Source organism: Macaca fascicularis, chromosome 11 (genome assembly GCF_037993035.2).
Source record: "Macaca fascicularis isolate 582-1 chromosome 11, T2T-MFA8v1.1".
In the NCBI taxonomy this organism is placed as follows: Eukaryota; Metazoa; Chordata; class Mammalia; order Primates; family Cercopithecidae; genus Macaca; species Macaca fascicularis.
In genome coordinates this window covers 132679379-132695247 of record NC_088385.1, presented here as the reverse complement: position 1 = coordinate 132695247, position 15869 = coordinate 132679379, and the positions used below count along the sequence as shown (strand labels likewise).

The 15869-nt window shown below is 45.6% G+C and overlaps 1 protein-coding gene across 3 annotated transcripts in view; it reads right to left on the bottom strand.

Moving 5' to 3' along the window:
- TMEM132B (transmembrane protein 132B) overlaps window positions 1-15869 on the bottom strand; it is a 470175-nt gene that overhangs the window by 129359 nt on the left and 324947 nt on the right. For all 3 annotated transcript variants that reach the window (XM_015431809.4, XM_074008385.1, XM_065525023.2), the window contains exon 4: window positions 3784-3970. In XM_015431809.4, coding sequence (XP_015287295.2) covers window positions 3784-3970 — 187 coding nt within the window. The remainder of the gene's footprint in view (window positions 1-3783; window positions 3971-15869) is intronic.

Genomic DNA, 15869 nt, shown 5'->3' with positions numbered 1-15869 from the left:
TCAGAGAAGGTGATACAATGATGGAAGCAGAGATGAGAGTCAGGGGGACCCATGAGCCAAGGAAAGTTGGCAGATTCTAGAAGCTGGAAATGGGACAGAAAAAATTCTCCCCTAGAGCTTCCAGAAGGAACCAGCCCTACTGACAACTTTGCTTTAGCCCAGGGAACCTACTTAGGACTTCTGACCTCCAGAACTCTAAGAGAATAAATCTGTAGGTTTTTAAGGTCATTGAGTTTATGGTAATTTGTGAGAGCAGCACAGGAAAATTAATAATACAGCAAGCAAGAGCTCTCTAGCCAATGGACTCAGGCTATGATGGTAGACATAACCATTCATTCATTTGCTGAGCAAATACTATATACTTGGCACCATGCTGAAGAAACATCCGGCAAGCAAAACAAACATGGCCCCTCCCATCAGGGAGCTTGAAATCCAGTGGGGAGGACCTGCAGTACGCTGATTGTCGATTCATGGCCTCTCAGCTCCAAGTTCACCCCTCATTACCTGCTCTGTGAAAATAGATCTGAGCCCTATTTCAATATTTTTGCTTTTCCAATGGGCACAATGTTAGGCTTTGTCAGTAGAGCATGCTGGAGAGACAGTTTGGGAGGAAAGGGTTGACTTTCTGATGCTGAGGCCCTCTCTCTGCAGCTCCTGCCATGCATGGACCTACTCCAGCATTCCTGGCTTTCTTGGTGTCCCACTCCTGCAGTGCATGGTGGCCAGCAGCCCCTCAGAGCTGGCATCTTTCCCCAACGTCCACCTTCAATAGTTTGGTAGCAAGTGCATCACCCTTGTGAACAGCTGTCCCGAGCACTGCAGCGGACAGATTTCCATCAAGCTCTACCCGAGTGCTACATCAGCAACTTGTCTGGATTCAGTGAGCTGTGACCACAACCTCTCGAGAAATGTTGCTTCCAGGGCATGGGCAGGGGAAACCTCTTCTTTGAGCATTATAGTTCAGCCCTCAGGCTAGTAGCTGCTCCCCATATCTGTCATTCCTATATTCTTTAGAGTTCTCTCCACTTCTAACTAACCAATCCCTCACTATCCCAGTCCTCTGTGATAGTTAACAAATCTCTATGTTAAACTTTCTGTGTTCACATTCTTTCTTATGGCTGGACCTAGACTGAGACAGACAGGACACAAACACTCATATAAATAAGCGTGGATCACAGACAGTGATGGGATCTGCATAAGACAAGGACAAATCAGTGAAAATAGAAAGGGGGAGACTAATTTAGCCATGTAACCAGGAGAGGCCTCTCCACAAGTTGACCTTCGAGTGAAAAGTGACAAGATATCAGCCATAGTGGAGCATTCTGGGCTGAGGAAGCCAAAAGGAAACCTGAGAGGAACGAGACTTGGCATGGCCACGTTCTGAATATGCAAGCTTCTGAGGGACAGGCTGGATTTGGTTCACAGGAGTCAGCATGTAATAAAACCAGCAAGATAATGGCACCGGCTGGAGCCTGTCACCCTCAGATCCAGTCCCTGGCCTTCCTCTGATCAGTTCTGGATCACAGTAGTGTTGACCCCTGAAGATGCTGCTTCCTAAGCTTATGCCTCAGCCAGCAGGATGAGATTAAGTGAAAGACTTTGCAGGATCTGGCAGGAGGGTGGAGGCAGAAGCCAGGTAATTCCTCACCCCACTCCCAGCCCTGCCTCAGGTATATCCTTCGCAACAGTTGAATCTCTCCCACACTCCAGCCCTAACCAGGCTGCTCAAATGTGATTCTAGCTGCAGCAGTGACCCCTAGGTCCTGGGCTCTGGTAAGACCCCCTCCGCCCTCACCCTCTGGCCTGGGGGTAGGAGCAGATTCTCACTCTTACTACGGTGCCTGGCTCTCCTCTGTTCTACGTCTGCTTCTCATCTGTTTCATTCCCTGTGTACTTAAGTCCTTGCATTTAAAGCTGCTCTGTTTTAACTACAGAGGGATTTCTGCTTCTCGTCAGACTCTGACAATAGTGAGCCCATGTTTTGTACATTGTGTAGCTGTGTACCCTAGTTCCCTTACTTCATGCAGAGGTGGTCCAGCGTTAATTGCCACTGATCTTTCCATAACTTTCCTTGGAATAAGGAAAAGAAGAAGGGGAAGGGGAAGAGGAAGGAGGAGAAGAAGAAGAAGGAGAAGGAGAAAGAGAAGGAGAAGGAAGGGAAGTGAAGAAAGAGGAAGAGAAGGAGGAAGGAGAAGGTGGAGGTAGAGGAGGCGGCAGCGATGGTAGCTTCCAAACCCACTGTGAATGGAGTGCTACAGATAAAGCACAGAGCAAAGTGGCAAGGACTTTGAGCAGAGATTCCCCAACCTCAGCCTGATCTAGCTGAGCTGGAGAATTTATAGATGAGTTCCCAGGCACAAGGGATGCAGCTTCATTCCATGTTAAAATCGACCCCATCCATCTCTGTTCCTTAACAGGTACTTCCCCAACTACGTGTGGCTGCCCTCAAACCACAATGTGGGTCAGTGATCACAGGAATGATCTCCGTCAGTCTAATCTTCAAAAACTAGATCATCCTGGAAGCTTGGACTAAAGCACAGATCCATTCATTCAGTCAACAAACATTAACTGTGCCAGCCATTGTGCTAGGTGCAGGGGGGAATGATGTGGACAGAACTGACCAGGATAACCCTACTGTCATGAGTCCCCACCTTCTGGGGAGGAAGACAGAAAATGAACCCTAAATATCAACCAGTGATAATGTCTAGGAAGAGGATAAAACAGGATGATGACAGGTAGAGGGTGATGAGCTGGCAGGGGAGGGAGGGCCAGTTTTAGCCAACAAGGTCATAGAACGTGGCTCCATAAACAGTTGAGTTGGGGAAAAGGACCCGGACGTGGGAAACATAGGGAGAGTGTGTTCCCAGCAGAGCGACACACTCAACACACTTGAGATACTCGAGATTCAGGGACGGCAGAATTAATTGTAAGACGTAGGGTTCAAAGGAGTCTCAACTTTGTTGTTTAACTTGCATGATGAATGATCAAAAGCACCCACAGATTTTTCTAGAGTATCTGGACATGGATCCCACACTTTGGTACCAGAAAGGAAAGTCAAAGCAGTGCAGAAAATGGTTGAACATTTCCAGTGTGGAAAAGGGTATGAAGTAGGTGATACCCATGGACTTTCTGTCTCCGTGGAATCTCTGGAATTTAGGCTCTGGAATCTCACCTGTGACCCTGATCTCAGAGGTAGCCCCTGAGCTTGACTATGAACATAACTTCAACCAAGCTCAGGGGAAGAAATCCAATCACCTCCAGGCCAGTGAAGCAGAAACACAGGCAGTTCTGTGGACTCTGGGACTCTACCCAGCATAAAGTGGTCAGTTCCCAGCAAGACTCTTTCAGTCCATCTGTATTTTAGAGTTTTCCAATCCGTAAGTTACCTTGGAACCTTCAGGGCAAAGCCAATTGACAAGGGGTCAGATACTTGGCATACAGAGCCACTGTTCCCACCAGGTAACCCTGATGCATTTCAACAAAACTGTTTTCACTCAGTGCAGCACTCAGTTCCTGATATGCATGCAGATTGAGAAAATAAAGAATAAGGGCTCCCCAGAAAACAGTTTCTCAATATCCACAAATGAAAAGGGATTTACACAGTAGACCCTAAATAGTTCCCAAGGAACCATTATGAAAAGCAGGTTGATCAAATGCAATTTAAGTATATTTTCCTTGTTTAAACAGTGTATCAGGTATACGGGAAATAACAGATTATACAGTGCATCATGTTTAAAGAAAACTTCTTTGCGACACTTTCTCTGAAGCCCCCAGATTCCTCACCATGGCGAGCGGGACGATGCCCACAAAGGTTGTCTGGCTGACGAAGATCTCGGAGACGACCAGCTCACTCATGGAGTCCTCAATCGGGTACTCCACCTGCCAGGTAATCTGCTGGGCCCCAGCCAGGTCACTGCTGTTATCAATTCCAAAGTCCACTTGCAAGATCTCATAGAAGGATCCATTTACCCTGGAAAACAAACACATATTACGGTTCCATTTAAAACCTCAGACTCAGCAGAATGTCAAGAATGTAATAAATTGCCACATTCTTATTTGTCAACCAAAAGAATGGCTGCCAAGTTCAACAAGTCACATGGCAGTGTTGTCGGAGCCTCATTCACGGGGCCCATCAGCAGCCCACACCTCAGAATGGGCTGAAGATCCGTCTCTAGGGCTCCGTGTTGCAGAAAGCAGGCTGTCTTTCACTGGATGAGTAACTTGGCCAGCATTTCACTTCTGCGGACACCAGGCACAGCTCTCCTTCCCCAGCCCAGGCACGGGCATGCCATAATCCAAGCTCCATACTCAAGAAAGGCCCCCAAGCCATTTCACGTAGCTTCACTGCTCCTCCAATCACAAAGCGCACCCTAGACCTCGGCTATTCCTGCTTCTACTTAGCTGGGGTCTGTAGACCAGTTGTTAAAACTCTCCAAGCTTTAGAATTTGCGGAGAATAGTGGGGACCTCATGGGTGTGTGGAAGCATCAGGAGACTAAGAGTGATAAAGAACTTCACACACTATGTGGTTTAATACATAAACTATGAGCAATGTAAGAAGGTACTATACTGGATTTCTCATTTCACCAAATGGGATTAGAAGTAATGTAAGAAAATCCCACCTGCCTTAATTCATGGAATGACAACATCATATGTGTGTTTGGAGGTGGCAGGGGGCTGAGAAGTTGGCGAATTCTTTAGTATTTAGTATTTAGTGATTCTTAGTATTTGTATATGCAGGGAGCCCCTTGTTATTGGCATGGACTTGTAAATCGCAGGCTATCGCATTGACAAGAAGTCACTGAACAGAGTTAAAACAGAAAGCCGTGCAGCACAGGATTGTGAATGACCCTGATCCATCAGCCTGTTTCCATCCCCATGAATCCAGCTCCACCCAGATCTAAGGAAGGCGACGGCAGAGCAGCTGATCCACAAGCTCCGCTCAGGCCTGAGCCACACACACCAGCTGCTCCTTCTCTGCCAATAGGCCTCGCAGGACCAGTGTAGGCTGAGAAGTCTCCTTCTTGCCTCTGGGGGCCTAGGCAAGGTCTGCAGTCTGGGCCCCCAAACTCACAACCTGTGAGGAGTTTTGAAAAAGAACCTGCTGCCTGCTGCTTGTCTAATGGACTCTCCTACCATGGACAGCTCCTCGGCACTGGGACTTCTATAAGAACAGTGGTGGGGAAACCACATCTGCTTCCTTGTATGTGCCAAGAGGTACCAGAGGAACATTGGAATATGGCCACGGCACTGACAAAACTAAACCACACTGACCTGACTGGTAAGAAATTCTACCCAAAGGGAAACCACATTGGACTCCATATAGAATTGGTCATAGGCAACCTTTTTCCCATTTAGCCAAGATTTTAAGGAACTCTCTGACACCATAGTGCCCAATATGGTGGCCATCAGCCACAAATGGCTATTTACATTCAAATTAAAATAATTTAAGAATAAATCAGGCCGGGCGCGGTGGCTCAAGCCTGTAATCCCAGCACTTTGGGAGGCCGAGGCGAGTGGATCACGAGATCAGGAGATCGAGACCATCCTGGCTAACACGGTGAAACCCCGTCTCTACTAAAAAAATACAAAAAAACTAGCCAGGCGAGGTGGCGGGCGCCTGTAGTCCCAGCTACTCGGGAGGCTGAGGCAGGAGAATGGCGTGAACCCGGGAGGCGGAGCTTGCAGTGAGCTGAGATCCGGCCACTGCACTCCAGCCTGGGCAACAGAGCGAGACTCTGTCTCAACAAAAAAAAAAAATAAAAATAATAAATCAAATTTAAATTCAGTTATTCAGTCACAGTATCCTAATTTCAAATGTTCACCAGCCACATGTGGCCCGTGGTGACATGTTGCACAGGGCAGATAGACAACTGCTGACCTGCTTTGCACCCTGGGAAAGTCATTTATGCCCCTTCCACCAACAGCTTCCTCACGTGAAAAATTGGTAAATAACAATAATATTGGTCTTTCTACTTTCAGTAGAATTATGAGGATGGAATGAGGGAGTGGGTGTGTCCTCACTTCATGTACCATCCAGTACTATGAATTCATGCTGTGATGATCTCAAAATCATAGGATACACACAGCTGTGGAAAAGTTTAGGGGCTCCCATGGGCAAACATAGCCAGGTGGTCCCGGTCCCAGCTGAGCCTAAGCTGCATGTAGGTACTTGGGATCTATAAATCTTCATATATCTATTGGTACACGTTGTTTTGCAAGAAAATGTGTGTTGAATAGGAGTTTCTGAACTCATGAGGGGACTGAAAGTGTGCACACATGGGACCCCCTTCTGCACCAGGGGACCCCTAGTTACCTGGGTATCTTTAGTGAAAGGCAAAGAGAGCAGAGATGAAAAGCTGAGTTTTTAGCTCGGTTTTCAGATAAAGTCACCTCCCTGTGCCCCTGCCACTTTCCATCCACCATATTCCAGCCTAATTTCTCTTTACTGGTCACAGAAATTCTCCACGAATCCATCTGTTAAGTCACCTCCTATACAAGATGCTTGGTCCTGTCAGATCAAATTTTCAACTTCTCTTTGGGCTGCACTGTGCTTTGTAACCAGAACTAGGGAGCTGTTTCCAATACCTCCCGGGTTCTTAGCATTCCGTAGACCACAGAGAAGCTAATGCCAGGGAAACGAAGATCCAGTGAGAGGAGAAATGAGCTCTGTCACCAGCCATTTCATCCTGAAAAATCAACTTTCTAGTCCTGGGGTAAAAAAAAGAGAAGTGGCCAGTCTTTGGGCAAAGTGGGTAGGGTCTGCATGACAGGGTCAGCCCCTCTGACTGTGGGCACGTCCTGCTCCTCTCTGACTTCCCAGCCTGTGAGCTGGACCAGCTGCAGGAACCTGCCCGAGTTCAGCAATGAATGGAATAAAAATTAAGGCAGAGTCACTTTTATGTAAAGGTTTTTTTAAGTCATTTCTCTCAATCCAGAGAAAAGAGGTCTTATACTTTTAGGTAATGGGCATGCTTGCTAATGATCCCATTTCTACAAAAATGAGTTCATAATTGTTAATTTGACCTGTTCTTAATCTAGTCTTGATAAGCCTTTCAATTATCAAGAAGTGTTTCATGATTCTCAGCTTAATAATTACAACCACCTTTCAGGAATCAGGATCAGCATTTCAGCCACGAGACATTCATTAGGCAATGTTTCCTGCAGTGGGAAAGGATGCATGTGAGAGTGCGATAGTGTGTGTGTGTGTGAGTGTGAGAGTACGATAGTGTGTGTTTGTGTGAGTGTGAGAGTGTGAGTGTGTGTTAGTGTGTGTGATAGTGTGAGTGTGTGAGTGTGTATGAGAGTGCGATAGTTTGTGTGAGTGTGATTGTGTTAGTGTGTGTGATAGTGTATGTGAGTGTGTGTGATAGTGTGAGTGTATGTGAGTGTGTGTATGAGAGTGTGACTGTGTGAGTGTGAGAGTGCAATAGTGTGTGTTTGTGTGAGTGTGAGTGTGAGAGTGTGTTAGTGTGTGTGATAGTGTGAGTGTGTGTGTATGAGAGTGCGATTGTGTTTGTGTGTGGGTGTGAGTGCGATTGTGTGTGTGTGTGATAGTATGTGTTAGTGTGATAGTGTGTGTGAGTGTGTATGAGAGTGTGATAGTGTAATAGTGTGTGTGGTGTGATAGTACATGTGAGAGTGTATGTGAGAGAATACGTGAACATGGGGGTATGGGAGGGTGTGGGAGTGCATAGGAGTGTGGGAGGAGATTGTGTGCATGTGTAAGTGTGTGCCAGCGTGAGCAGATGTGCAGCTCTGTGTGTGAGACAGAAATAGGATACGTGCGTGTGTGTGTAAATGTGTGCATGAGAATGTGTCTATGAGTGTGTCTGTGTGAGAGGGAGAACGTGTGGATGTGTGTGTGAGAGAATGTGTGAATATGTGTGTGAGATACAATGTGTATTTGTGTGAATGTGGAAGAGATAATGTGTAAATGTGTTGTGTGACAGAATGTGTGAATATATGTTGTGTGAGTATGAGAGGGAATGTGTGTGTGAGTGTGGGAGACAGAATGCATGAATGAATGTGTGTGTGTGTGACAGGATGTGTGAAGGGGTGTGAATGTGTCTATGTGTGTGTGAATGTGTGTGTGAGAGAACACGTGTGTGAGAATTTGTGTGTGAATGTGTATGTGTTGATAGCATGTGTATTTGTGTGGATGTGAAAGAGATAATGTGTGAACGTGTTGTGTGAGAGAACAGAGAACGGGTGAATATGTGTGAGAACGTGTGAATATGTGTTGTGTGAGAACATGTGAATGTGTTGTGTGTGAGAATGTGTGAAGGGGTGTGAATGTGTCAATGTATGTTTATGAGTGTGACAGAATGTGCGTTTCTGTGAGAGAACATGTGAATGTGTGTGTATGAGATAATTTGTGTGTGAGTGAATGTGTGAATGTGTGTGTGTGCAAGACAGAGAATGCGTGAGTGTGGGAGAGAGAATGTGTCGTGTGTGTGTGTGTCTGCATGTGTTTGTGTCTGTGTGGGAGAGAGATGTGTGAATGTGTGTTTGAGTGTCTGTGTGTGTGTGAGTGTGCCTGCCTGTGTGTATGGGAGAATGTGTGAACGTGTGTGTTTGTGTGTGTCTGCGTGTGTGTGAGTGTACCTGCATGTGTGAGTGTGGGAGAGAGAACGTGTGAACGTGTGTGTGTGTACGTGTGAGTGTAGGAGAGAATGTGCAAACGTGTTTGTGTGTGTCTGCGTGTGTTTGTGTGAGTGTGTCTGCATGAGTGGGTGTTTGTGTGTGTCTGCGTGTGTGTTTGTGTGAGTGTGTCTGCATGAGTGTGGGAGAGAGAACGTGTGAACATGTGTTTGTGTGTGTCTGTATGTGTGAGTGTAGGAGAGAATGTGCAAACGTGTGTGTGTGTGTCTGCCTGTTAGGAGGAATCCGACGTGGAGTGGCCACACTGCTTGACTGTTTCTCCCTCAAGCTGGCGCACACACCTTCCTTCCAAAAGGACTTGCCTCCCAGACACCCTGTTTGCCATGAAACCTCCCCTTCCATACAAGCTGAGCCTCCTCTCTGGAGGCCTGGGACCCCAGAGGAGAGGCTGAGGCACCTTTTAGTGCACAGTGTGGCTGCAGCTCAGCCATGCCAGTCAAGAAGAGGAGGAGGAGCCATGGGGCAGCAGAGAGAGATGGGACACCCAAGCCAGCAGCGTGTCCCCAGGACCACATTCGGCTGTTTCTCAGTGCATCGCTCATGATCACAAGAGTGACTGCTTCACAGGACCAGGGAAGGGAAGGAGGGATCAGAAAGGTGGGAGAGAGGAAGAAGTAACGAAGAGTGGGCCGGTTCGAAAGCTCAACTGTTCTCCAGCAAGTTGTGTTATTTACATCAATTATTTTTTGCAAACGTCTGGATGGTTCTGAGCTACCAGGCAGAGATGGCAACACTTTCCCCACACGGGAATTCTAAAACTGGGACAAGAGAAGCTGTCTCTCGTCTCGGGTCTCTGTTTTTTCTTATGAGACTTTTTCTAGGCATTAATTTTTCAGATGACCAAAAAGCAAGGTAAACACTGAGTGATGATTACACTGAACAGATGTCCCAGGATAGGATTTGCTGGTGCCTCTCAGGAAATACAATGGGAGACAGGGACCTCTGACTCCTCCTCTCGACCATGACCTCCATGAGGACACAGATGTGCCTGTATTGTTGCTGCCCTGACTGTAGAGCTGACACAGCACCTGAAAATTTGTAGGAGTTCAATGAGTATTTGTTTAATTCTTTGAACATACTTAGAAGACCCAATAGGATATCCTGTAACACTCTGGGGCGGGGGGGCACGTGGCATTTGCATTCTGAGAGACAAGAAGCGACCAGCCAGCAGAGACTTGAGCCATATTCTCCTTCCAGGCCGTAAGTCTGTCTGTATACTCTGCTTAGAGAGGACACGTCTGTCTTCGCTACTGACCACAGTAAGTTCCTCAAAGGCCAAAACCTATTATAACACCATAGTCACTACAGCTCCTGGCACATTATTCACTAACATTTATTTGGCATCCCCCTGGTGTGTTGGGCACTGAGATTCATTAGTAGACAAAACAGAAACAGGAAAATAAAAGACCTCGTAAAGACAAATGCTATCATGAACACAAAATAGAAGAACTAAAGTTGCTTTAAGAATTAAACAAAATTCTTCAAATTTTAAAAAATTTTTTAAAATACAATTTAAAAATGGTCACCTTAAATTTCAAAATAGAATATAAATTACAACAAGAGACAATGGAAGGGCATTCTGGAGTAAGAAGCTGACACCTGAGCTGAGAACTGAAGGGCAAGTAGAAGCCAAGCAGATCCTCAAGTGTTTGTTGAATGAATAAGTCTATTTTAAGCTAAAAAAAAATTCATAGGAAAACTGTATCCCAAACCATCAGCATGAACACAAGGTGCTCAATAAAAAAGAGCATCCTTCAAGCCTTTGCTTCAATGCTGCCAGCTCAGTGAAGCCTCCTCTGACCACCCCACTTAAAATTCCATTCTCATCTCCACAATTCCAATCCCCTTGTCCGGCTCTAGCTTTTCCATGGCTTTTATCTTCCAACATACTGTTATTTATTGATAATGTTGATTCTCTCTCTCACTGTCTCTCACACACACACACACACGCACACGCACATACAAGTATGTGAGTGCCTGCTTTGTTCACGAATGTATCCCCCACACTTAGAAGGCTGTCTGGGACCTAGGAGATGCTCATTAAACATCTGTTGAATGAATGAATGAGTGTTAAACACAGCTTGAGCAGGTCTCAGAAGAGCATGTGCTGAGTACAGCAGAGCCTCTGAGCTGCAGGTGACTGGAGACAGACCTGCGTAGGCGGGCAGGCCACGGAAGGCTCCCAGGGAGGCTGGGCTGGGGCTGAGCTTTGAGGACTGGGTTTGCACAACAGGCAGCTGCCACAGCCCCACTGCGTGGGGTCCCCTCATCACCCCTGTTTCCCCTCCTGACATCCTTCCCACTCCCTGAGTCCCCACCAACACTGGTGTCCTGGAGAGGAGAGCACATTCCTGCTTACGGATCCCTTCAACAGACCAGTTTGTCTCCCTGCCTCTCATTCAACCTTTCTTTCATCAGGAACTAATGGCTGGCTCTCAGAATGGGGCATAAACAAGCCGCCTCCTTCTGCAGTTTCATAGAATCCAGGCACCACCTCCTCGTTTCCGTTTTGTCAAGGGCAGTTCTGCTTTCTCTGAGTATCCTCTGAAAAGACTAGTCAGGCAGCGGTTGGCAGTCAAAGGTCTAGAGGTTAAAAATATTTAAGGGCCACTAGTCTAAATCAGGGACTTATCTTTTAGGACTCAAAACATTCTCTCATTATTGGTTAGATTTTCTGACTTCCCATCATCAAATTGCTGTATAGAACTTCAAAAAAAAAAAATCTAGGACTGTGCCAACCGGGCATACTCTAAGAAACTGGGTTCCTTTGTGGCATTTCTGGCCGATGGGGAAAATTAAATAGAAATCCCAGAGGTTGCAGCTTCCTATGACTGAGCTGCCCACAGCCAGAGACATACGTTGCTTAACCATCCCCCCACCATGTTTTACAAAATTTCAATCAGCTGGCAATATTTTTAAATATGGAGAATCTATACCCCCACAAATAGTAATTCTGGCTTCTCTGGAGAAAGTTAGGCGCACTATTCCACATTCCCATGTGGTAATAACCAGCTGGGGCAGAACACTGTCCTCTTTATTGGGGTTGAAACTTTCCAATAGGCCTGAGCCACTTTACTCACTTATTATGTCCCCCAAGTCCCTGCGGACATTTGCGATCTCTGAGAAAACACACTTGGTTTTGAGCTCTCTAGTAGACACCTTTTGCACTGTGCTTCCAGTTCAGCAATAATTCCTCATTCTCCTGAGAATTCACGTACCCATTTCCACTCTTACCCTTGTCCATAGGGCGGGACATGGCATGACCTTGTGAGACCCAATCTCTAGCCATGGGCTGGACTTGGTGGTGAACCCTCACCTCAACTGGATGAGGGACACTTCCTAGGAACGTGATTTCCAGCTAGGAAATTTGGAATTTGGGATGCTTTTTCTTTTTTTCTTTTTTTCTTTTTTTTTTTCCTCATTTTGAGACAGAGTCCCGCTCTGTCACCCAGGCTGGAGTGCAGTGGCGCGATCTCAACTCACTGCAAGCTCCACCTCCTGGGTTCACGCCATTCTCCTGCCTTAGCCTCCCAAGTAACTGGGACCACAGGCACCTGCTACCATGCCCGGCTAATTTTTTTGTATTTTTAGTAGAGACGGGGTTTCACCGTGTTAGCCAGGATGGCCGTGATCTCCTGACCTCGTGATCCGCCCGCCTCGGCCGCCCAAAGTGCTGGGATTACAGGCGTGAGCCACTGCGCCCAGCCTGGGATGCTTTTTCAAGCAGAGATGTGAACTCTAACCAGCTGTGCAGTGACCTCTTCTACCAAGCGGACTAAGAACTGAAAAAAGAGATCAGAGTGAAAAGGACAGGGTAGAAGTTAGAATAAATATTTCCAGAGTTTCTGGTAAATTTGTACTTCCTGGTTGCAGTTCCTGGAACCCACTACAATGTTTTTCTTGGGTTCCATGAAACACCTACATATCCTTATAGTTCATTCCCCCCAAAAGGTGAAAACAACCCAATTTTCTATCAAGCAATGAGTAGATAAACAAAATGTGGTATTTCTATACAATAGAATATTATTTTGCCATAAAAAGAATTACTGATAAATGCTGCAATACAAATGAACCTTAAAAGCATTATGCTAAGTGAAAGAAGCCAGTCACAAAAGACCATATAATGTATGACTCTATTGATACGAAATGTCCACAGTAGGCAAATCCATAAAAACAAAAGGTAGAATCATGGTTGCCAAGGACTGGGTTAAGTGGGGGAATGGGAAGTGACCGCTACTGGGTACAGTTTCTTTGGGGGTGACAAAAATATTCTGAAATTACAGAACGCGATGATTCCATGACTTTATGAATATACCAAAAATGACTGAATTGTTCACTTTGAAAAGATGAATTACATGGCATGTTCATTATACCTCAATTGTTTTTAAATAGAAGGAAATGAGAGTAAAAATCAAGTTGCACAAGTATATGAATGGTATAATACTTTTTATAAAAACTAGAAAGATATGCAATAATTCTTTCTATAGTTTATATTAAAAACTGCAAAAAACATGCATGGTAATGATAATGCCTACCTCAGAGAAGAGAGAGAAATAATTTTCAACAAGAGGTACTGAGGGTTCCAATTATATCTGTAAAATACATTTCTTTTAAAATTTGAAGCAAATAAACCCAAATAGCAAGAGTTAATAAAGTTGGGGGTAGGTGAATGAGTGTTTGTTATATTATTTTCTATACATTTCTCTAATCAAGAAACATTTTACATAAACATAGAAGATCACCATCTTCAACTCTGTCTTGTTTGGTTTCTTCTGCTTTTGTTTAAATTTCAAATATATTTTTCCATTGTAAATATTCCAAAACCTCTCCATCTGACTCCTAAGTCAGCACATAATAAGTCGGCCAACCCATTGCTCCACTTCCCAAACACAGGAAAAGGGTGTTAAAGTCTTCTTATTTTTCTCTTTTTAAAATTTGTAAAGTACTTTGCAGACTGGCATGAATGGCCTTATTTTTGCTTACCAACATTTTCCCAGAGCTGAAAACAATAAATCTTGATAATGAGCAAACAGTTGAGGCACCTCCACTTTCTCGGCTGCCAAACCCACGACGATTTCTCACACTAACAGCTCACCCTTACTTCCAGCTTATCTGATTTTATCAGCATCACCGTGACAAGCCCAGAGACAGCTAAGACAATTGCCACAATTTTTTTTCCCACTGCCTCTTTCTGACAACATTCCAAAACCCTTCCAGCAAATGATGGCTCAGAAATCACCTTACACCAGGTTCTTAAATACAACTTTTCAGAATCGTCTCTGTTTCTTTCTATCACCAACCTGGAGGAAAACGCTTGTTACATAAAAAATGGACAATGGATTTCTCAGTGAAAACCATTTCTATTCAGGTCTCCTTAAAGAGAAGAGGCAAACCCATGCTGACGGACATAAGAAATCAGATGACAGACTCCAGACTCCAGACTCCAGGCACGGAGGATGCAGGACCGAATCTTGTTACTGTCGTCTGGCTCCTGGGGCAAATGTTCGCGGCTTTGCCTCAGAGTGGAACTGGGGGTCTGATTTTGATTCATAACATAATGTTAACTTTTGAATAGATAATCCATTCCTAGGATGTATAATTCAAAAAGTATAAAAGAACAGTCTTCCTTCTACTGCTACCTCTCCAGACTCCCAAATCCACTCCCCGCAGCCAACCCAAGTTATTCTTTTCCTTATTAGTCCTGCAGAGATATTTGATGCACCTACAGGCATGAAAAAGTGTAATACTCTGCCCCATTTTTACACAAACGTGCACATTATACACTCTGTTCTGCATCTAGAACATTTGATCTCCAGCCCAAAGGGAAAAGAGAGGCCTAGTTGTTCTCCTCATTAACTATGGAATGCCTTGGCCTGGAAGCGATGACCAATCACAAGGCCCAATCTGATCACAGGGCCAGCAAGGGCAATCCTCCTGCACACCCAGAGGAGAAGTGGTGAACAGTACCCATAACTAGAACGCCAGGAAGCCCCGGCCCAGGCAGGTTACACAACTACAAAGCGGAGCATCCAGGACCCACCACACCTCTGAAGCCACAGTCCATGTTGGAGAGAGACTGAATGTAACATTTGTGCATTCATACATGCACATTTACTGAGTGACCACTAGGTCCCCAGCCCTGAGCCAGTTATATTTCCACAGGGGGAAAGTGAAGATCAGAGTCACACACAGAAAACTCTAATTACTGGCTGGGTGTGGTGGCTCATGCCTGTAATCCCAGCATTTTGAGAGACCGAGGCAGGAGGTTCACTTGAGGTCAGGAGTTCAAGACCAGCCTGGGCAACATGGTGAATGAAACCCTGTCTCTACCAAAACTACAAAAATTAGCCAGGCATGGTGGCGTGCACCTGTAATCCCAGCTACTCAGGAGGCTGAGGCAAGAGAATTGCTTGAACCTGGGAGGCAGAGGTTGCAGTGAGCCAAGATCACACCACTGCACTCCAGGCTGGGTGACAGAGTAAGACTGTCTCAAAAAAAAAAAAAAAAAAAAAAAAGAAAGAAAAGAAAACTCTAATTACTTTTCAAAGAGTCTACTTCTGAGTGGAAACCTTCTCCTGTCGTGTTGCACAGGACTACTCTGCATCTCTACTGGGAAGGGCCTCATTAGGTGGGGATCCTTCACATGCCTAATAGGCAAGTTGACTCCACCAAGTGGAAGCATCTGCTAATGAGACCAGGGTCCTGAGGTCATGCCGTATGCACGCTGGTTAGCTAGATTTTCCCAGGTGGCCATGGAGGGCTCCTATAAGTCCAGGACCCTGAAGGGCACTCTGGTTACCAGGGGCTAGTTGGCAGCTGCAACTGCGATCAGTGCCAGTTTTTTCCCAGACCTGGTGTCTTCCCTGCTGAGGTACAGGAGCAGCATCAGGCACAAAGGATTACACAGGGCTCCCTATTAAGGGGACTGTAACAATGAGATGACCAGGGCTTTGTTCGTGGCTGACCTACAAAGATCGGGCCCAAGATGAGCTTCCTGCAGAACGCTAGATCAGAACACTAGATCAGAAGAGTGCTCACAGTCACCTAGAGCAAAACGTAAAGGCCGCAGATATTTGATTGTACTTAGTAGGAGAATGTACTACTCTCAAAGGGATGGAGTCAGAAGGTGCAAAGATCATGAAGTTTATTGCGGTCTTCCCCATTAAAGGCAACTCCATCCATCCTTCCAGTTACTCTGGTCAAAAT